Raw genomic sequence first — 23947 nt, forward strand, 5'->3', positions numbered from 1 at the left:
TAATGATATATGTTTTGTTCCATATTTTTTTTTCAAGTGCTTAACAATGTAAATCATTGTATTGTTCATCGGGTTGCTAGATCTTATATTTTTTAAAAATTCACTGTCGCACCACCAGAGAAATAGGGGTTCAATATTACAGAGGTCTGATTTTTCAATGTCTAACCAATTTGGTCTTGACATTGTAAAATTATCGCACTTAATTAAGTGTGCTACCATATTGTTCATATATAGTTTCTGTATATCTGGGAAACAAATTCCCCCTTCTTTCCAGTCTCTCTGTAATATTTCCAATGACACTCTAGGTCTCCTATCTTGCCATATATAGTTTGATAATTGCCTTTGAAGACCGCGTATCGTCTGGCATGACACCCTCAGTGGGAGATTACTAAATAAAAATAGAAGTTTACTGCTTCAATCCTACCCAACCAAGAAAGTTCCAATCCCTTCCAATTTTTTAAGATGTTCCTAAATTGGATAGCAATTTCTGTATAATTAAGTTCTCCAATTTCTCTATAATCTAGAGATAGTTTCACCCCTAAATATTTTATATTCCTTGCTTCCCAGTCACATTTGAAATCTTTTTTGAGTTTGTCTACCCCAGGTCCACTTAGACCTTTTATCAGGATTTGTGTTTTCTTTATATTTATTTTATAACCTGAGTGTTTGTAAACACTGATTTTAGTAAATTTTCATTTAGTCTCCATTTATCTCTACATTTATATTCAGCATTATTTTTTATAACTAAACTTACAGGTGCATGATCGGACCATGTTATAGGTCCAATTGTCACCTTATTAACTCGCTCCAAAGTTTCAGATTTAACCAAAGTGGATTTTCTGATGCTTACATGTCTATAATATATTTTATTGCCTTGCTTAGTATAACACATCAACATGTTTCGTTCATCTTTGAGTAATGTTCTATTAGACATATCTGCTTATCATGATTTCTCATATACACAAAAATGTGCACATATTCTAAATGCCATGGCAATGTTTAACTATGCCTGTTATTGTTTCACTTGTCTTGATCGTGGCTTTACAAGCTCCTATGTACCTTCATGCACAACGAAAATAAAGATTGACAAAAAAAAGATGGTACAAGACAAATCTAGAACAAGCTCTATATCAGTCTACATCAATCTTGAAAGTTACAGTTTTTCTTATCCTTCAGACTCCCTCATGTCAAGTAATATAATAATTTAATATCAGTATAACATTTTCAAACGTATGCAGATAATTAATATGCCTCTTTTCAATAATGAGGGATAGTGTATCATAACTGTGTCCAAGTATTCTACTCCACTTTGAGTAAAAAAAGAACATTATTTTGCAAGAATAACATACCCAGATTGATTTCTGACTTTGATGTTTCCTTTAGATGGAGTAATATCCCCTGTCAGCATCTTGAAAGTGGTTGTTTTTCCAGCACAATTAACACCTAGAAGTCCAAAGCACTTTTATATATATATATATAAAAAAAAAAAAAATTACTTAGTTAGAATAGAGATCACATAAAATCTCCAAGCTACAAAACATTGATATGAAATCTTATTCCCAACATCTGAAATTAATACTTTCCAATACACGGGAACCCGACCGGTTAACCCCACTAGTTCCCTTCCTTCAGCCGATCAGGAACTCTTACCTGGTAAGGGGACTTAGCTCTATGCGCTCCCAGGAAGAGACGCCACTCTGCCCTGAAAGCTCTTAGTCCTTTCAAGGACTTTTCCCCGTTGCATCCCCTGCTAGCTGGAACAGCAGACACGGGTTAAATCTTCCTTCCCTCCAATAAGCGGACGACACACAGTTTTGGAGGTTAAAACACTGAACTCTGCCAATCTTTATTGAAAACAGGCTTCTTTTATGCACAGATTCCACCCCAAGGAATTATAGGAAAAGGACTTGATGGGGAATTATATGTACTGTTATTTACCCTATTGTATGCAAGTGACCCTTTGTTTGTAAAAATACCTCTGCAGAGCTGAAATAAACTCTGTTCTGTTTAGCCCCTACATGCAGTCTCTACTCATAGTGTGGCGTAAAGACTATAATCACTGCTATACTTGCATCTGTATACTTCTCAGAGCACTTTGAGATGGGCATCTGAGCACTTCTAACAGCACGGGATACTTTGGCTTTGCAAGGCGATACAGGATGGTCTGAAAATAGCCTAAGAAGCCTAGAAGTAACATGGGTACTCAGCTGCAGTACCCGCAGACCGCTACAGTCACCATGACAATGTCTAAATCATAGCTTCACTTCATTTCCTGTGATGTTATAGTATTTTTTTTACTTGTTATTTACAAATTTCATGTCTAGAAAAGTTGAGGCATGAAATTTAGTAAGAACTTTGTGTTAAAATTGTTTACGTGTATTTTTAATTATGGTCAGTAAAATGAACAAAAAATAAATGACTAGGGTGTATGCATAAGAAAAACAATTGTGGAGGTATTACACAAGATTATAAATCTAAGATCAAAATAAACAAACTGGAAAAATAATCTATAGTGTAGTTTTTGTTTTTTTTCAAATTTGGAGCCTAGATTTTGCAATTCCCTTGTCAGTTCTCCAAAATACTTGGATTAATGAATGGCGATGAAAACTCAATATCTTTTTGGGTTTCTTCAGAATCCTGGTTAACTGGGTATGCAGTCCAAAATCGAATTTATACCAAGAAACCACCCATTATGTATTGCATTAAGAATGAATCAGCAAATTCTGCCATTCTTACCTCTCCAGGCGGAATAGCCAAAGTCATATTATTGACCGCAATCATCCCTTTCTTCAGATGGTAGAATATCTTAGTAAGGCCTTGAAGTTCTAAAACAGCTTCATCTGCCCTACCGGATTCTACTCGCTCTCTCTCTGCTTTGACATCGTCATCTTCATCTGCATCTGTATTTGTCAATACAATTTGGTACTTCTTTAGGCAAGTTCTTTTTAAAAAGCTCCTGAATAAGAATGAAAGTTATTGTTATGTCCCATAAGGACCATGTTTCACCAAACTATAATAAACACTAGGTCAAGCCATTGTTATTAAGTTTTGTTTATAATGTTCAGCTTATAAATGATTATTATAGCAGCTGTAAATGAAAATGGGTAAAATGTTTAATTCTCAAATTTTACTACCAGCCCAGGTGCTAGCAACCCCCATGAGGTTTCTCTACAATAACAGTAAAGCTAGAAGATTATTTATTTAAGTTTGCTGTTTGGCATCTTGCATGGATTGGCATATTGTTTAGGAGTTTTAAGTGCAACATGCTTACCTGCTCCTGGTGCCCGCACTGCTCCCCTCGTTGGTGCTACACATGGCCGTGCGACCTGAATAGGGAATATTTCACTTACCTTTTGAACATCTCCCTCTACTTGTTCGCACGGCCTGAAATGTATTCAGCCATTTCTCCCTGTAGAATCTTAGATGCTGTCCGCTTAAATGGCACGTCTTTAATGTATAAAATTATGCAAGCTCACGCCAAACCTAAAGTGACCACATCATCTAGGCAACCCCATATTTGATCAATTTGGAGTCACAGAGATGATGTGGACCAATCAGAAAGTGGTTTCTGTCTTAAAACACATTAATGTTTATAGTAAGTCTCTCTTGATATATTCTGATATTGACCTTGGCTACCATACGGTCTCAAAGGCAACAGAGCCAATCTGACCCTGGGGCCCCCTTGGTTAGGGGCATTAAAAATTAGAGTTGGATTAAGCCCAGCATGCTACAACACCACTATTATCCATAACCCAGGGCTATAACGCGAGGTTATTCAAAACAACAAATCATTTACGGACACTCGCATTAGATGTTTTTGAGGTACTCAAACAGGCTTCCTTACCCTTAAAAATGCTAAGTCACTCTGGCAGCGCAGGGCTCTCACCCTAACACCACGGCAGCCATGAGTGATAACCGTGCAGAACCCGTTAGACATGTCCGATTTAGCTTTTTGTGGGTAATTCATGCACCAATGCTCTGATAGATAAACCAAGGGGTGAATGCCCACTTTTGCCTAACAAATTCTATGTTTTATCTATCTCTTAGTTCTCATGAGTAAAACAATAAAAATAAAGAGGCAGCCTCGCTAAGGAGTTAACACTACCTAGTATTATCATTGCATATGTTTTTGCTATTTCATTTCCCTACAGTATTTAAAGATTGCAGTATTGATGGGAAATTGTCACTCAAAAAAATTAATTAAAATAACCCTCCAAGTACCATAACCGCTACAGTATCATATGTTGTTTTGGGTCGCTGTTTTAACACTGACACTTTAATAGGACACTGTGACAGTAGTCAACATCACTGGGAGTATAAGATGGACACTTCAATTAGATCCCTGTATGACTCCTATGTTTAAGTCACCATGTGCCCATTGTGGATGCAGGGTGTGTTTAATGTAATTGTTTAGTGTTAAATGTTAGTGTGCTCTCCTGTCTTGCTAATGCTTGCAATCAACTAGGTCTATTTGACTGTGGAGCCTGTACAGCGCCACCTGTTGGTTGCAAGGATTTAGCAGCAGCTATCCGCACTACCTGAATAACAAGACTTGCCAATTAGCATATTCAGGTTAATTTACATATTGCTAATTCTGCAGGCAGGAGAGATATTTTCTGTTAATTATTGGCTTACTCACCTCTTTATAAATATGTAATTTCCTGTTAATTATTGTCATCCTCACCCCTGTTCCTGTCAAGTTCCTGTTCAGGATAAATCAAAAGAGCTAGGCCTGAGAGCATCAATTGCATTTGTAAAGGCAATAACCATAATCACTGTTTGCAGAGCTGCAGTGAGATAGGCAGAGGGGATGGTAACTGCCTGGAAGGAGAACTGCAGCCTGGTCGGGTGGAAAAGCTCCAGAAGGACCCAAGTCAAGCTTCTTCAACTGGGGTGGAAAAGTTCCAGTGTCCCTTCATGTGGCTAGGAAGCTCAGTCACATGGAAGCAGACTCTATTAAGTAGACTCTTTCAAGTAGGAGTTAGAAAACCAGGAGTTCAAACTAACTAGGGGTTTAAACTATCAAGGTAATTTGTAATTATTTATTTTATATATTTTTTTTATATTTTTTAAAAAAATTTTTTTTTTTTTTTATTTTTTTTTTTATTTTTTTTATTATTTATTATTATTTATATATTTGTTATTTTTATCTGTATCTGGGGAAATGAGTGTTAGCAAGATTGTTAATTTAACTCAATGCACATCTTGTTGCATGTATGGATGCCTGGATGTACCCGTCCATGGTCCATACCTCTGTGATGGTTGTGTGCGAGTGGCTTCTCTGGAAGCTCAGATTGGAGATCTCGAGAAGCAAATCGCAACTTTGAGGGAGATCGACAATCTTGAGAGGAGTCTGCTGCTGACTGAGCAGAGTTTAGTGGGGACAGGTAGTGGAGAGGGAGGAGATATGACAGATGGGGAACAGGCATGTAGCTGGGTGACAGTGGGGCGAGGAAGCAGGGGGGGAGGGAAGAGGAAAGGGCTAGCTAGTCCTGATTTGGTGCAACCTAGCAGATTTGCCCGTTTGAGGGAAGATGTTGGGAGCATCAGCTCAGGAGTAGCTGTATTAGAGGAAGCTGTTACTTCTAACAGCCGAGCTAACAGCCCCCCTAGTACGGGTGGGAATCAAAATGTAAGGAAGGCAAGACAGGTTTTGGTGGTAGGGGACTCTATCATTAGGAGAGCAGATAGGGCAATCTGCCGCTCTGATCGGCTCAACCGGACAGTTTGCTGTCTCCCGGGTGCTCGGGTCCGGCATGTTGCTGATAGAGTGGATGGATTATTGGGAGGGGCTGGGGATGACCCAGCGGTCATGGTCCATGTTGGTACCAATGACAAAGTAAGAGGAAGATGGAAGGTCCTAAAGAATGATTTCAGGGAATTAGGTAGCAAACTTAAGAAAAGGACCTCCAAGGTGGTATTCTCTGAGATATTACCTGTGCCACGCGCTACAGTGGAAAGGCAGCGGGAGATTAGTGAGGTTAATTCGTGGCTGAAGTCTTGGTGCAGGAAGGAGGGTTTTGGGTTTTTAGAGCACTGGGCCGACTTTGCGATTGGGTACAACCTTTATAGTAGTGATGGATTGCACCTAAACGGGAGAGGGTCTGCAGTGCTGGGGGATAGGATGGCTAGAAGGTTGGAGGAGACTTTAAACTAGTAGTAGGGGGGGAGGTTCATAGTAATTTACAAAATGGAGATAGGACAGAAAGGAAATGGGCTTTAGCACAGTACAAGGAGGGTGGAGACGGGGGGAGGGGCAAGCTCAGAACAGAGAAGCTATGTAATGTTGATAATTCACAAAATATACAAGTGATGCATGATATTAAATGTATGCTTACTAATGCAAGGAGCCTAAATAACAAAATTGGGGAACTAGAGGCATTAGCATACACTAAACAATATGATATAATAGGCATAACTGAAACATGGTGGGATGAGACACATGACTGGGCAGTTAACTTAAATGGGTACATGTTATTTAGGAAGGATAGGCAAAAAAAGAAGGGTGGTGGGGTATGTTTGTATGTCAACCATGATTTAAAGCCAAATCTTAAGCAAATGGAATGCGATGAGGAAAATGTGGAGGCTTTATGGGTAAATATCTGCGTGGGGGAAAACAAGGGAAACCAACTATTGGTTGGGATATGTTATAAACCGCCTAATGTTAATATTGACGAGGAACAACAGCTGTTTGAGCAAATTGAGAAAGCTGCAAATCTGGGTAACACTTTAATTATTGGAGATTTTAATTACCCGGACATAAATTGGGACAGAGGGACTAGTAGCTCAGCAAAGGGAATTAGGTTTTTAAACTTGTTAAATGACACCTTCATGTCACAACTAGTACAAGCACCAACTAGAATGGACGCTTGTCTGGACCTGGTTTTAACAAACAACATTGATCTTTTGACCAACATTCAAGTAGGTGAGCACTTGGGAAATAGTGATCACAATATAGTGTCCTTTGAAATAAACTCAAAAAAACAAAAGCACATGGGGTATACTAAAACATATAATTTTAAAAAGGCCAATTTCAATAAGTTAAGGGAAGCTTTACAATATATTGACTGGCATAAACTCTTTAGTGAAAAGAACACTGAGGATAAATGGATCATCTTCCAACAAATATTAGAAAGGTACATTTCTCAGTATGTACCATTGGGAAATAAATATAAAAGAAACAAATTAAAACCAATGTGGCTTACTAGAAAAGTAAAACAAGAGATTAAAAATAAGAAAAGGGCATTTAAAGCATTTAAATCGGACAAATCCGATGCATCTTATAAAAGATATAAGGAAGCAAATAATGCGTGCAAAAAGGCAATTAGACTTGCTAAACTTCAAAATGAAAAAATGATAGCTAAAGAGAGCAAAACCAACCCTAAAGCATTTTTTAAGTACATAAATTCTAAAAAACCCAAAAATGAAAGTGTAGCTACACTAAAAACTGAAACGGGGGTGTTAGTCAATGAAGACCAGGAAAAGGCAGGAATTTTAAATAACTATTTCTCCTCTGTATATATTAAGGAAGAACCCATGGCAATAGATGTGCAAATGATTGCTACTAAAAACTTGCAGAATAATTGTAATTGGTTAACTCAAGACAAGGTGCTGCAGCAACTAAAGAAAGTTAATGTAAACAAAGCTCCCGGGCCTGACGGTATCCATCCACGTGTACTTAAGGAACTAAGTGTAGAAATAAGTGAACCTCTGTTTTTAATCTTTCAAGATTCTTTTCTTTCAGGAAGTGTTCCGGAGGATTGGAGGAAGGCAGATGTGGTTCCTATATTCAAAAAGGGTTCAAAATCCTTGCCTGGAAATTATAGACCTGTGAGCTTAACTTCTGTGGCTGGTAAAATATTTGAAAGGTTATTAAGGGATTATATTCAAGAATTCCATGGTTATCAGCAAAAATCAGCACGGTTTTATGAAGCACAGGTCGTGTCAAACTAACTTGATTGCATTCTACGAAGAAGTAAGTAGAAGTATAGATCAGGGTGTTGCAGTGGATGTGATCTATTTGGACTTTGCCAAGGCATTTGATACAGTTCCACACAGAAGATTAGTGTTCAAACTCAAGGAAATCGGTCTAGATGAAAATGCTTGTTCTTGGGTAGAACATTGGCTTAAAAACAGAGTACAAAGAGTTGTCGTTAATGGTAAATTTTCAAGCTGGACAGAGGTGGCAAGTGGTGTCCCTCAGGGGTCTGTTCTGGGACCCCTTCTATTTAACATGTTTATAAATGATCTTGAAGACAGCATTGAAAGTCATGTTTCAGTGTTTGCAGATGACACAAAACTTTGTAAAATAATACAATGTGAGCAAGATATTACTTTGCTGCAGAGGGATTTAGATAGACTGGAGGACTGGGCACTCAAATGGCAGATGAAATGTAATGTTGAAAAATGCAAAGTTATGCACTTCGGCGTAAAGAATACACAAGCAACGTATACCCTTAATGGAAGCGAATTAGGGATAACAACACACGAAAAGGACTTGGGAATTGTTATAGACAACAAACTATGCAACAATGTGCAATGTCAATCAGCAGTGGCCAAGGCCAGGAGGGTATTGTCATGCATGAAAAAGGGCATTCATTCTCGGGACGAGAATATAATTTTGCCTCTTTATAAATCACTGGTAAGACCACACATTGAATATGCTGTGCAATTTTGGGCACCTGTTCTAAAGAAGGATATTATGGCACTAGAAAAAGTGCAGAGGCGGGCTACAAAATTAATAAAAGGAATGGAACATATCAGCTATGAAGAAAGGTTAACAAATTTAAACCTATTTAGTTTAGAAAAACGTCGCCTGAGAGGGGATATGATAACATTATACAAATATATTCGAGGCCAATACAAACCATTGTGTGGAAATCTATTCACAAACCGGACTTTACATAGGACACGAGGTCATGCGTTTAGACTAGAAGAAAGAAGATTTCGTCTAAGGCAAAGGAAAGGTTTTTTTACTGTAAGAACAATCAGGATGTGGAATTCTCTGCCTGAAGAAGTGGTTTTATCAGAGTCCATACAGATGTTCAAACAGCTACTAGATGCATACTTGCAAAAACAGAATATTCAAGGATATAATCTTTCAATGTAGGGTAATAACTGCTTGATCCAAGGATAAATCTGACTGCCATTCTGGGGTCAAGAAGGAATTTTTTTCCTAGCTTGTTGCAAAATTGGAAGTGATTCAAACTGGGTTTTTTTTTTTTTATATCCTTCTTTTGGATCAACAGCAAAAAACAAATGTGAGGAAGGCTGAACTTGATGGACGCAAGTCTCTTTTCAGCTATGTAACTATGTAACTATGTAACTATGTAACTATGTAACATTTGGTGGCAGCGATGGGATGGCTTCCAAGCAACTGGGGAATAGTCCCTGGGATATCAGCGCATCGTCTTGGAACCCTGCGCATCTTCTGGAGAGGGATAGCACTAGCACTCGTGCAGTATCCTTGTCAGGAAAGGAGCTCCAGAGCAGACTGTTGGAGCGATTGGCTTTCTTCGGAGGCAATCCATAAGCAGAGGTGGCCACAGAGTTGGACTAGGCAGGGATGGCATCTTCTGACTCTAAATCAGAGATTCTGTTTGAGGTGCGGCAGCGACTGGCCTGGTATGGCTCTAATGTTTCGATGGAGACCTTCCAGGCAACACTGTTAATTTACAAGCCAAAAGAGACTGCAAGTTCCAGATGGCCAAGACTAGGGGAGGAGGTCTCCAGCGAAAAGAGTTTTGCAGCGGCCATTCGGCAGAGGTAGTGCAATTGATCTGGGAGAATGTGCCCACAGATTTAATTGACTTTATATCAGAGGGTGTTAGCCTCCCTCCCCAGCGGCAGATGGGAACCCATCATGCAGAGGTAAAGGTAGCTGGCCCCCAGCGGCAGAGTGCAACCCAAGGAATAGAGGCAATCAGTCTCCCTTCCCAGCGGCAGATCTCGACCAAGTAGTTGTAATTGACCTATCTCCCCAGCAGCAGAGTGCAACCCCAGCAGAAGAGCTGGCAGCAGGGCAGAGTGTTGCTGTCTACAACAGTTGGTGGCCCAGGACTATTGAGTATTGGCCACCGGAGTTGCAGCCACTACTCCAGCTGAAGTGCTGGCATTGGGACAGAGTGCCACTGTCCTCTGCCCCCAACCTGCTGTTGCTCCTGCAGGTGTGAGAGTGGAGAAGAGCTCTACATTAGTGGATGAGTCCGAGGTGCTAACCATACCCCCAGCTGAAGCGCTGGCATCAGGACAGAGTGCAGAGTCCTCTGTCCCCAACACTACAAAAATATAATATTTGTCCTGCATTGGTGGAGGGGACTATAGTCTCCACCAGTGTAATCTTTGGATGCTGGGCAGTCGGCCCAGATCCCTAAACCCCTGGCATGGGGTCTACAGCCACTCAGACATCTCCCCAGGAGCAATTGGTCCTTCAGGGAGAAAAGAGTAACATCCCCCTCCCCAGCAGCAGTGCGAGTTACAGGGAGCAGAGATAATCAGTTCCCTTCCCCAGTGGCAAAGTAAGTTACCGGGAGTGGAGACAGAGTGCAACCCCAATGGAAGAGCTGGCAGAAGGGCAGTGTTACTAGACTCTGTCTACAACAATCGGTGGAGCAGAACTGTTGAGTATTGGCCACCTAAGTTGCAGTCGTCACTCCAGCAGAAGAGCTGGCATCAGTGCAGAGCACCGCTGGTCTCAATTCCCACAAGCCCCATAGGTTTTTGGCACAGGTGGTGTGGATGGGACCATGGTCTCCACACGTGGATCACTGGGCAGTCGACCTAGATACCCAACCCCGTAGCATGGGAGCCCAAGCCACCCTAATATCGTCCTATCAGCAGAGTGTGTGTCTGGGATATGGTGCAGGCCGCCCATCTCCCCAGTGGCAGAAAGAGCTTCAGGGAGGGGAGGTTAACATCCTGGGGAGAGGACCTGAGCAGGCTCTTTGCCCAGCAGCAGTAGGGGGAGCTCACCATAACTCCAGCTGAAGCGCTGGCATCGGGGCAGAGTGGTTATTTGTCCCATATTGGTGGAGGGGTCTACAGTTTCCACTAGTGTAATCCCAGAATGCTTAGTAGTTTGCTCAGATCCCCAACTCATTGATTTAGAGACACTGGCCACTCTGTATTCTCTCCAGCGGCTGATAGAACTTAAGGAAGAAGGTTTAGTTGACACTTTTGCCCTGCTGCAGTTACATACTATGAGAAATGACATGGTTGGCTGGGTAAGTGACTCTTTTAAAATGGTTTTCTATCCTGAACCTTGCTTTGGCCTAGAGATTACCAAAATTACTAATTTGGAAGTAAACCCATTCAGAATCTTCTCCCAGGTTAGTCTCCATTGGAAGGGGGAGATATGTGACCGTAGTCACCAACACTGGGAGTATAAGATGGACACTTCAATTAGATCCCTGGATGACTCCTATGTTTTATCCTATGGCCCTATTTAGCCTTGTACTGCAGAGAACTCCAGATGGAATTTTTTCCCCAAGTAAGTAGCTCATGAAGCAGACATTAGGCTGTTAGAGTAGGACCTGCCAAAGATGGGATACATTGACGTTGTGGCAGGCTTATGCAATGTATAATCATATAATGTAACTAAACCCCCATTATTTTTTGCCTAGATTAGGAGTCTTTAAAAAACTAATAAATCTGTCAGCACCAAAGTTGCTGTTTAGTGAATAAGGGAGTGTGCTGGATTTTCTTCTTTTTATTGTATAAATTGGCTCTCAGCAGCACCCTATTTATGCATGTTCAGGTGAGTGCCACCAGCCCCCTGTTGACTCCTATGTTTAAGTCACCCTGTGCCCATTGTAGGTGCAGGGTGTGTGTAATGTAATTGTTTAGTGTTAAATGTTAGTGTGCTCTCCAGTCTTGCTAATGCTCGCAATCAGCTAGGTGGATTTGGCTGTGGAGCCTGTACAGTGCCCCCTGTTGGTTGCAAGAATCTAGCAAAAACTATATGCACTACCTGAATAGCAAGGCTTGATAATTTGCATATTTGGGTAATTTGCATATTGCTAATTCTGCAGGCAGGAGAGATATTTTCTGTCAATTATTGTCATCCCCACTCCATTATAAATATGTCATTGTGTTATAAAAAGTTCCTGTATGTTGTATAATGTTATTTGACTGTTGTAATGAACTTTTGGGCTAGTCCCAAGTAAAATCAAGTATTGCATGTTAATTCCATTTGAAACTTGGTGTTCTGTGTGGATTTTTAGGAATCCCAGTGACCGAGCCTTTAGACCTTTTTGCTGGCTGCATGATCCCTGTAGCCCTGAGAGCCTCAATTACATTTGTAAATGCAATAACCATAATTATTGTATGCAGAGCTGCAGTGGAATAGGGAGAGGGGATGATACCTGCCTGAAAAAAGAAGGACTGCAGTGGAATAGGCAGAAGGGACGATACCTCCTTGGAAGCAGAGCTGCAGAGGGGATGATACCTGCCTGGAAGGAGAGCTGGAGCCTGATCGGGTGGAAAAGCTCCAGATGGAAAGTTCCAATGTCCCTGCAACTGTCTAGGAAGCGGATTGGGCGGAGGTACTCAGTCGGAGTACAGGAGCTCTGTCACAGACAACCAAAAATAGCTATCAAAAACTGACTCCCACTCTAAATACACGGAAGTGTAGGTTTTATATGTTAGATGGCGATTTGTGACATTATATTAAAGGACCACTATAGTGCCAGGAAAACATACTCGTTTTCCTGGCACTATAGTGCCCTGAGGGTGCCCCCACCCTCAGGGACCCCCTCCCGCCGGGCTGGATGGAGAGTAAAGGGTTTTATCCAGTGCCGGGTGGGGAGCTCTCCTCCTCCGATCCTCCTCCTCTCCTCCCATTCGGCTGAATGCGCACGCGCGGCAAGAGCTGCGTGCGCATTCAGCCGGTCTCATAGGAAAGCATTATCAATGCTTTCCTATGGACGCTTGCATGCTCTCACTGTGATTTTCACAGTGAGAATCACGCAAGCGCCTCTAGCGGCTGTCAGTGAGACAGCCACTAGAGGATTTGGAGGCTGGATTAACCCATTTATAAACATAGCAGTTTCTCTGAAACTGCTATGTTTATAAAAAAATGGGTTAACCCTAGCTGGACCTGGCACCCAGACCACTTCATTAAGCTAACACCCTATACACTCTTCCTTACGGAACATTTTAGGATTTGAGTTTAAAAGTGATCATTTTATTTTCTCCTCATATAGGTAATAAAGTCTAGGTTCTTCAAAAAAAATTTTTTGTTTTCCGTCACATTAAAGTATAAAATGTTTGACAAAGTAAGCTTATCTTCTATAGCCCAGGATGGCTTGGGAAACTAGTGATGGTTTAACCTGGTTAAATAATGCATATCGTTGTTATTAAACTTATTCTTATTTCAAAAGTGCCAGCAAATTGTTAATCGCTACTATTCAAAAAACGCATTACTTACTTCACACTGAAAATGATTCCCTCGTTCAGGAGCAGTCGCAGCAGTAAGCACAATGTTCCTTGGATAGCCATAGCAGAAAGGTTCCAACCTAAAATATCCATGCTGTAAACATTGACTTTCTTATCATATCCATATAAAGACTGTTTATTTTGTATATACTGCTGTTGGGAGAGCAGGACCATACCGTACCCAAAGCAGAATTGAGGGAAAGTCTTGAAGACATTTGTGAGGGTATTATATATATTATTTAGACTCTGGAAATAAAAATTTAAATAAATGAGTTTAATACTTAATAAAACCCTAAGAAGAAAGTTAAGATATCAAACAGTTTTAGAAAGAGCTGGCAAAGAAATTATGGAATACAAAATTCAAAGTCATGAAACAGTACACTGACATAGGAAGGATAGAAGAGAGTTTCAAGGTAATGTTTATAAATATAAGAGTAAGTACCTCATAGTCCACATTGAAAAGGCCTGTTTGCTGGACGAGGAAGTAAATTATAGATGATGGAATGATTGTGTTGATGGCGATGAACAAGTTGATGCCCACATACACAATGAAAGCCATGCCAGAGTTCTTAAAGGTTCCTGCTATTAGATACATCCACGCAAAGGTTGCATAACTACAGGGGACAGAAAAGGAAAGTAGTCAGTGGAAACATAATGCAGTTGAAATATTTTGCTTATGATATGTAGATACAGGGTCCATGAAGAAAGAGGAGAAGGAGCACATGACAGCTGCCTTGATGGCTATGTGCAAGAGTGTTATAGGCTCTGTTGTTTGGCTTGAATGGCTGCAAAGATTACCATGTGTATCTAACTATTAAAGGTTAGTAATAAACAAAGTACTTAATTCAGTTACATAGTTTTGTACATATATTGGCTAAACAATGGCCAGCAAGTTCAACCATTTAAGGCTGTTTAAAGGTTTAATATGTGGTGGCCAGACGCAAAATTGTAGCCAAACCTACACTCCAAATAAGCAATGGAATACGCAAAAAGATTTATTGGTTAAATATATAAATTGGGGTAAATAAAGTAGAACCATTTACAGCAGGGGGAAATCATTCACACAAGTGTTTTATAGAGCTTCTAAAAATATTTCATTACAATCAAATCTTATTAAAAAGTAATTAAACTCCAGAGACAAATGTACATTGCAAACTGTAACATTATTATAAAATAGGTGCTGGTTCACTAACAGAACACGTTTACTAAGGACAAAGAAACTTTAAACATTAGTACTGTTTCTTGTTACTGAAATCAATTCTGTTCTGTTGAGCTTTGAATATATTTGGTAAAGATATTCACTTATTTGCTAGGCCATCAATTTATGTAGTATGCACACATGGCATTCAGTGATGCAAAAATGATGCTAACGGGTAAAAAAAACAAAAAACAAATCACTTACCCAAATAAAATGAAGAGTACAGACACGGCTCCCAGGTTAGAATCATTGCAGAAAGCTGGAAGCTTAAATGCTGCTATCACTGCGATGGAAATTGCCACTGGTATTAAGTACATGATCTGAGTAACAAACAAGTGCATTTATGTTATCGTCTATAACCATGCATCTGTCAGAATATGAATCAATGTAGTGAAAACGTGGTGCTACATAACAATGTAAAAAGTGACACTCCAAGGTTGTTCCCTCACAGGTACAACCAATCAATACAATAGAATACAAGACAAGGAAGTGTAGGGTGCGCTAAACAGTACAAAAACAATATGTATACTTTTTAACCCCTTAACCCCTTCAGGACGGAGTCAATAGTGCACGTTCTGATCAAAACAAAACGTAAACAAAAACTGGAATTTGCGCTATATGTCTGTTCACCCGTAGTTCCCCTCTTTCAAATTATATACAAGCACACTTATTATATATCATTTTGTTCAGGAGAAACAGGGCTTTAATCTATCATTAACTATTCATATATGGAACATAATTTATTATGAATAAAATTACAAAAAATGTGAGAAAATAAGATTTTTTTTTAAATTTGCATTTCCGTCTGACATTTTAACTGTGAACACTGTTAGGTTTTACTGCAATAAAATGCACATATTTGTAATCAGCGATGTCTCACGAGTACAACAGTACCCATTAACAGGTTTTATGTTGTTTTGGAAAGTTACAGGGTCAAATATAGAAAATTCAATTTTTAAATTAAAATTTTCCAGATTAGTAATGTTACCTTTGAGACGGTGTGGTAGCCCAGGAATGAGAATTACCCCCATAATGGCATAGCATTTGAAAAAGTAGACAAGCCAAGGTATTGAAAGTGGGTTATGTTTAGTCTTTTTTAGTAGCCACTTAGTCACAAACACTGACCAAAGTTAGCGTTCATATTTGTTTTTGTGTGAAAAAAGCAAAAAACGAATATTTGGCCAGTGTTTGTGACTAAGTGGCTACTAAGAAAGACTGGACATACCCCACTTGCAATACATTGGGTTGTCTACTTTTGCAAATGCTATGCCATCATGGGGGTAATTCTCATTCCTGGGCTACCATACGCTCTCAAAGGCAACATAACCAATCTGGCAAATTTCAATGTGAAAAAAATGAAATGCAAGCCTTATATGTGACTCTCTAACTTTCCAAAACACCATAAAACCTGTACATGGGGGGTACTGTTATTCTCGGGAGACTTCACTAAACACAAATATTAGTGTTTTAAAACCGTAAAACATATTACAACAATAATATAGACCATATAAGTGCCGTTCGTTTGTAAAAAATGCGAATAACTTAACTTTTACTTAAAATATCATTGTTGTAATACAATTTACCAGTTTGAAACACTAATATTTGAGTTCAGCGAAGTCTCCCGAGTAAAACAGTACCCCCTATGTATAGGTTTTATGGTGTCTTGGAGAGTTACAGGGTCAAATATAGTGCTTGCGAATTAAATTTTCTGCACTTTCTCCCTGTGTTGTCAGGCATGTCAATCACATTTTAATTAATCAAATCACATAATTATGTTAAAAGATTATTTAAATATACACGTAGAATTTTAATATATATGCATTTATAGGTATTTAAATTCTACGTGTATACTAATGTAATCTTTTATGTAATTATATGTATTTATCTATATATATATATATTTGCGGTTATTTGTATTTTATATATAGATAGATATATATATAGAATGTCATTCTAAGTGTATTTTCTTACCGATATATATATATTAATAACAAAATACAGTTAGAATGAAATTACATATGCATATATAATTTATATTAAATGTTGTTTAATATTTTATTTATTTATTTTATTACTTTATTTATTTTAATTATACGTATTTATATATAATATATATATATATATATGTACATCAATTATATATATAATATATATACATATTATATATATGTAACGTCATTCTAAGTGTATTTTAATATTAATATATATACTTATATTAGTATTAAAATACACTTTGTAAGACGTTACATATATATAATATGTATATATATTATATATATAATATATATACATATTATATATATATATATATATATATATATATATATATATATATATATATATATATATATATATATATTTAATTTATTTTTACACTTGTTTAATTTATTTATTTTTACTTTCCCACCAGCAGGGGGACTGTGTGATATTTCAGACAGTTCCCCTGCTGGCAGATCCATAGCCAGCTATAGGGGGCCATGTGATCGCTCTTTGAGAGCGATCACATGGCCCCTGGGGGCCTCATTTGCCGGAGGGGGGCTGCCTGGGCTGTCAGGCAGCCCCCCAGAAGAGGATCGCGGTGGAGGTGAGTACAACTCATCTCCTGGGGCTCAAAGCCGTTACGGCGTTCCATGCCGCCGCAACGGCTTTAAAGCCCATTTAATGTGGGACGGCATGGAACGTCGTAACGGCGTTAAGGGGTTAAGGACTGAGCCAAATGTACACGTTTTGATCAAAACAAAACGTAAACAAAACCTGGCACGCTATATGTCTGTCCAACTGTAATTCACCTCTTTCATATTAAATGAACCCACACTTATTATATATCATTTTATTCAGGAGAAACAGGGCTTTCATTTAACATCAACTATTTAGCTATGAAACAATTTAATATGAATAAAATATTTAAAAAAATGGGAGAAAAAGAGAATTTTATTTAATTTTTTTAGTTCTACTTGACATTTTAACAGTGCATGTCATAATACTGTTTGCTATTACTGCAATAAAATACACATATTTGTATTCAGCGATGTCTCACGTGTAAAGCAGTACCCCCTATGTACTGTGTTCTGGGAAGTTACAGGGTCAAATATAGCATGTTACATTTTTCATTTTTTTTCACATGCAAATTCGCCAGATTGCTTACATTGCCTTTGAGACCGTATGGTAGCCCAGAAATGAGCATTACCCCCATGATGGCATACCATTTGCAATAGTAGACAACCCATGGTATTGCAAATGGGGTATGTCCAGTCTTTTTTAGTAGCCACTTGGTCACAAACACTAGCCAAGGTTAGCGTTAATATTTCTTTGTGTGTGAAAAATGCAAAAAACTAATTTGAACACCAATTTTGGCCAGTATTTGTGACTACGTGGCTACTAAAAAAGACTGGACATATCCCATTTGCAATACCTTGGGTTGTCTACTATTGCAAATGGTATGCCATCATGGGGGTAATTTTCATTCCTGGGGTACCATACGGTCTCAAAGGCAGCGTAACCAATCTGGCTAATTTCAATGTGAAAAAACTGAAACGCAAGCCTTATATTTGACTCTGTAACTTTTGAAACACCTTAAAACCTGTACATGAGGGGTACTGTTATACTCGGAAGTAAAAAGTGCCGTTTGTGTGTGAAAAATGCAAAAAACATCACTTTCACTGACGATGTCATCATTGTAATACATTAGCTAATGTATTAATAGCTAATTGATTATTCATGTACTGAAATCTGTACTAATATTTGCTAAGTATACTGACCCTACTGGTGGATAATTTCTATGTGGACTAACACTCTTACCTTAAGACAAATAATTTAGAAACTATCTTTGTTGTGGTAATTGTTGCCATAATTATTGTCATATTTTATACTATTGTTATACCAAATATTCACAGATTATTGTCATGCATATTACATATTATTAATTATTTGTCACAATAAATAAAATTTTTATAATTGGTTGTGATTAATGTGTGAAATACAAATCCTCTAATAAACGTACTCCAGGGTTTATAACAATAAAAATAGTGGGTAACTCACTTTAACTCAATCAAGGAGAAGCAGTGCCAAAATATTAATTTTAAAATTACTAAAAATTGTTAATTTTTATAAAATATTATTTTTAATATTTATTACCCCATAAATAACCTCACAACACACTCTACCCCTCACACAAAAAGCACACTGTACCCCTCACACACACTTTGAACCCGACATAATGAACACACACACTGCACCCCTGACACACTCACACTGCACCCCTCACACACCCACACTGCACCCCCACACACTTTGCACTCCACACACTACACCCCTCTTACACTACACTTTTCACACACATACCTCTCACACGCACACTACACACACTTTGCACCCCTTGTGCACACACTTTTCACACAAGATACACTATACACATACACCCCTCACATACATACATGCACTGCACATCTTGTGCACACACTGCACCACTCATACACACTACACTCCTCACAAAAAAAACACACTGCACCATCACACACGCACAAAACACTCTGCGCCCATCACACACACATTGCATTCTTCACCATGCACCCCACACACACACTGCATCACTTACAAACATTGCACCTCTAATACACACACTGCAACCCTCACCCACACTTCACTTCTCACACACTCTACACCTCTTGCACATGCACACTGCACCCCTCACACACTGCACCCCCAACACACATATACACTGCACCGCTCATACACACACTGCACCCCTCACACACACACGGCTCCCCTCACATACACGTCACCCCTCACACACACTGCACCCCTTACACACATACAAACACTGCACGCCTCACAAACATTGCACCTCTCATACACACACTGCACCCCTAACACACACACACATTGCACCCCTCACACATATTGTACCTCTCACACACATACACACTGCACCCCACACATACACACTGCACCTCTCACACACACACTGCAACCCTCATACACATGGCACCCCTCACACACACACATGGTACCCCCCCCACACACTGCACCCTTCACACACATCCAAAAACTGCACATCACGAACACTATACCTTCACACAACCACACCACTCACACACTAAACACACTGCACCCCACATTCAAACACAGTAGACCCTCACACATGCACATGCACCCCTCACACACTGCACCCCTGCACACGAGATCCCCTATAGACACAACACCCTTTATATACACACACTGCACCACTTATACACTACATTCCTTATTCACATTCTGAAGTAAATAACATTAATTATATCATTATAATAGCAACTGTCAGAGGAGAGGATATATTAGGCAGAAAATGGGCAATCAAAAAGATCTGAGTGACTTTGACAAGGACTAGGTCAGAAGACTAGGTCAGAGCATCTCCAATAGCAAGTCTCGTGGGGTGAAGGGGTTAGTACCTACCAAAGAAGGACAACCAGTGAATCAGGGTCAAGGGCCCCAGGCTCATTGATGCAGGTGAGGAGTGAACACTAGCCCATCTGGTCCAATAACACAGAAGAGTTGCTCTAGCTAAAATTGCTGAAAACAGAGTGCATCACAGTTTACTGTGTATGGGGCTGAGTAGCTGCAGACCGGTCAGAGTGCCCATGATGACCCATGTCCACCGCCGAAAGTAACTTCAATGGGGATGAAAGCGTGGGGACCATGGTGCAATGGAAGAGAGTATTCAAAAGAATGTGAGACTTGAAGAATTATCTTAAAATACCACTAGAGGTCGCTAGACACCAGGCATACAAATAAATATTTACAGGTCTTGCAGTATATGGAAAACAATAAAGGTATATCTTTCAGTAAGGGATATGATGCTGCCTGCTATCATATCTATATTCAGCTGACACTCTAGAGCAGTGGTAGTCAACCTTTTTTTACCTACCGCCCACTAATGCATCTTTCTTGATGGAAACATTTCCTTACCGCCCACCAGTTTTTGCGCAAGTGCGGAATATTGGTTAAGAAAGGAGGGTGTTTTAAAAAAAAAGAAATGTACGTACATTTATCTTTTTATTTCTACTTTATGCATGTTTATAATGTTTTTAACTTTATAAAGTTTAATTAGAAAACAATAAAGTAAATTTAAATTAGCTTTACTAGTGAGATCCTTGAGGTTGATGCTGCGAGACTAAATATTTTATATCTGGTTCGATTTTCGTAAGGAACAAACGAAGGTCTCCTCTTTCGGTGATATTCAGACGATTTCTCTGTTTGCTCATAATATGATTAACAGCACTAAAGCCTGATTCTACAAGATATGTGGTAGGGAAAGGTATTAATAAGTTGAACATAATTTTCCACATATTTGGATATAACGCAGGCATTTTTTTATTTTGCCAGAGTTTTTGGTATCCACCACTGCCAAAATTACATTTACTCTCTTCGTCATATTTAAGTTCTAATAGTTCTTCTTGGCAAGTTATATCAACCTCAGCAACATTTGCTGTAAAAGGATTTATCATCCAGTCATGCACCTTTAAGTTCAAAATATCTTGAAATCGTTTTTCCATATCCAATTTGAGTTCCTTGAGGTGGCTACTGAATCTTTCAATATCCCCCGGAGTTACATCATTGTTTATAGAGGACAATTCAGGAAACTGATGAAATTCTCTCTTTAAAATATTATGACGGAGAAGATCAAGCTTTTCGATAAATAATTACACAATATTTTTGCAACTTATGAGAGTTATATTGGCTCCTTGAAGCTGCAAATTTATTTCATTAAATCTCTTGAAAATGTCTGCCAAATAAAAGGCATCATTCTTTACGTTTTTTAACTGTTCATAGAGACCAGCCTCATTATCACTTTCAAAAAACTGTACGACACTATCAAATAATGCAACAAAACGAGACAAGCATGTACCCTTTGAGAGCCATTGAACTTCTGTATGTAAAAGTAACCTAATAAACTGCTCGTTATTATCCTGGCACAGCTGTCGAAACATTCTATCACACTTGGCATTAGATTTTATCTTATTTACAGCTTTAATTATTATACTTAATGATGAATGGAGACTTGTACTTAAATGTTTTCCTACAATATGTTGTCTGTGCACAACACAATGAATACACAAAACGTTTGGCACTTCTTCCTTCAAGTAAGCAACAAACCCATGATAGCGGCCTACCATTGATGGTGCTCCATCAGTAGCACATGCAACAATATTGTTCAAGGGTATATTATTTTTTGCAAAGTATGATTTCACAGCATTAAATATTGATAATCCTTTTGTATCTGTAATCAGATTGACAGTGAATAGCATTTCTTCTTGCAATGTATTGTTTTCATCAAGGTACCGTACATATGTCATCAGTAGAGCATTATTATCTGCAATGACAGACTCATCCAATTGTATGGAAAATGACGAATTTTGGAGAATACCTATAAGTTTATTTTCAACATTAGCCGCCATTTTGTCAATGCGTCTCTTTACTGTGTTATCGCTAAGGGGCAATGTTTTTAAAACTTCAGGTATATCCTGATGCATTACTGTTGAGATAAATTCTTTGATAGAGGGTATTATCAAAGTTTCTCCAGTATTATGGCTTTTACCACTTTTTGCAATTAAGTGTGATATACGATAAGCTGCAGTTAATCCATCCTCATTCTTTGCATGTTGTTTTTGAAAGGATGTAGCTATTGTTGGACGTTTTTTAAATCTTTTATAGATCTCCTGAAAATATTCAATGGGCTTATCTTTATCTTGCGAATGCTTTGTAGCGAGATGTTCTCTCAATCGACTTGGCTTCATTGCTTCATTAGATAATGTCTTGTGGCACAGTAAACACATTGGAAGCTGTTTATTTGTAACAGATTCAATGAAACCCATCTTCAGATACTCTAGTAAATAGCCACGAGCATATTTCTTTTTTTCAGACATGGGTTCTAAATTAGTTTCACAATTTAACAATTACTTTTACTCTTACCACGTTTTGATCTGCACCACACACAGTGCTCCCCCCCCCCTCTTTTCTCTTTTATTACAAACTCCAAAAACAATGCTGTATTAGGTGCCAATTTTTATTAAGTGTCACCATCAAAAGAAATTCCTTTTCCTGCCTTCTTCTTTACCTTCCTTAGTATATATCACTATATCAAGGATCTCTTTTTCCCTTTTTTATTTTCTCCTTCTCCTTCCCTACTTATTTTTTTCTTTTATTTTACAAGATAACAAAACTTAATTTATAAGCCAGACTAAACACTGCTTACTCTCCTCCTTTATTTTATCCCCTTTTCTCAATTTTCTTCCCTTTTTTTGTTGTTTTTTTTATCTCTTTTCTTTTATCTTCCTTAGGTACAAAAGTAACGCTGAGCTAGGTAGCCCACTTTTTATTAGCCAACAACAATTCTCTCTTTTTTCCTGCCTATAACTTTTCTTTCTCCTATTTTGCAACTGCTAATTTGTAAGCCAGACTAAACACTGCTTGCTCTCCTCCTTTATTTTATCCCCTTTTCTCAATTTTCTTCCTTTTTTTTGGTTGTTTTTTTTTGTCTCTTTTCTTTTACCTTCCTTAGGTACAAAAATAAGGCTGAGCTAGTTAGCCCACTTATTATTAGCCAACAACAATTCTCTTTTCTTTCTGCCTATAACTTTTCTTTCTCTTATTTTGCAACTGCTAATTTGTAAGCCAGACTAAACACTGCTTACTCTCCTCCTTTATTTTATCCCCTTTTCTCAATTTTCTTCCCTTTTTTTGTTGTTTTTTTTAATCTCTTTTCTTTTACCTTCATTAGGTACAAAAGTAACGCCAGGGCCGGACTGGCCTACCGGGATACCGGGAAATTTCCCGGTAGGCCGCCAGCCCTGGGGCCGCTTTAACATTTGGCTGCCCTGGGGCCGCTTTAACATTTGGCTGCCCTGGGGCCGCTTTAACATTTCTGTTACCCTATGCGGCCGCGCGGTCGCAGCCACAACCGCGCGGCTGCAGCCACACCTGAGCCGGCCGCTGCTGCTTCCTGTCAGCCGCCGAATGTGAGCGGCAAATGACGACATGACGTCACATCCGGCGGCTGCGCGGCGGCGGCTCTACTGAAACTGCATCGCGGCCTTTTTTCCCTGAGCTGTTGGAACTTGTAAAGGTAAGAATAAAGGGGTTTGGGGGACCTAATTAATTAATGTATTGGAGAGGGGAGGGGTGGTGGTCATTAATGTATTGGGGAGGGGTGGTGGTCATTAATGTATTGGGGAGGGGTGGTGGTCATTAATGTATTGGGGAGGGGGGTGGTCATTAATGTATTGGGGAGGGGGGGTGGTCATTAATATATTGGGGAGGGGAGGGGGGTTGGTCATTAAT

At 39.0% G+C, this 23947-nt stretch overlaps 1 protein-coding gene across 1 annotated transcript in view; it reads right to left on the minus strand.

The window, feature by feature from the left end:
- The window catches only part of ABCA12 (ATP binding cassette subfamily A member 12), a 154841-nt gene that overhangs the window by 38963 nt on the left and 91931 nt on the right, over positions 1-23947 (minus strand). The window contains exons 22-26 of the mRNA XM_063429419.1: positions 14837-14952; positions 13877-14048; positions 13427-13680; positions 2737-2956; positions 1350-1459 (exon numbers count right to left, since the gene is read on the minus strand). Coding sequence (XP_063285489.1) covers positions 1350-1459; positions 2737-2956; positions 13427-13680; positions 13877-14048; positions 14837-14952 — 872 coding nt within the window. The remainder of the gene's footprint in view (positions 1-1349; positions 1460-2736; positions 2957-13426; positions 13681-13876; positions 14049-14836; positions 14953-23947) is intronic.

Source organism: Pelobates fuscus, chromosome 8 (assembly GCF_036172605.1).
Source record: "Pelobates fuscus isolate aPelFus1 chromosome 8, aPelFus1.pri, whole genome shotgun sequence".
NCBI classification, from domain to species: domain Eukaryota; kingdom Metazoa; phylum Chordata; class Amphibia; order Anura; family Pelobatidae; genus Pelobates; species Pelobates fuscus.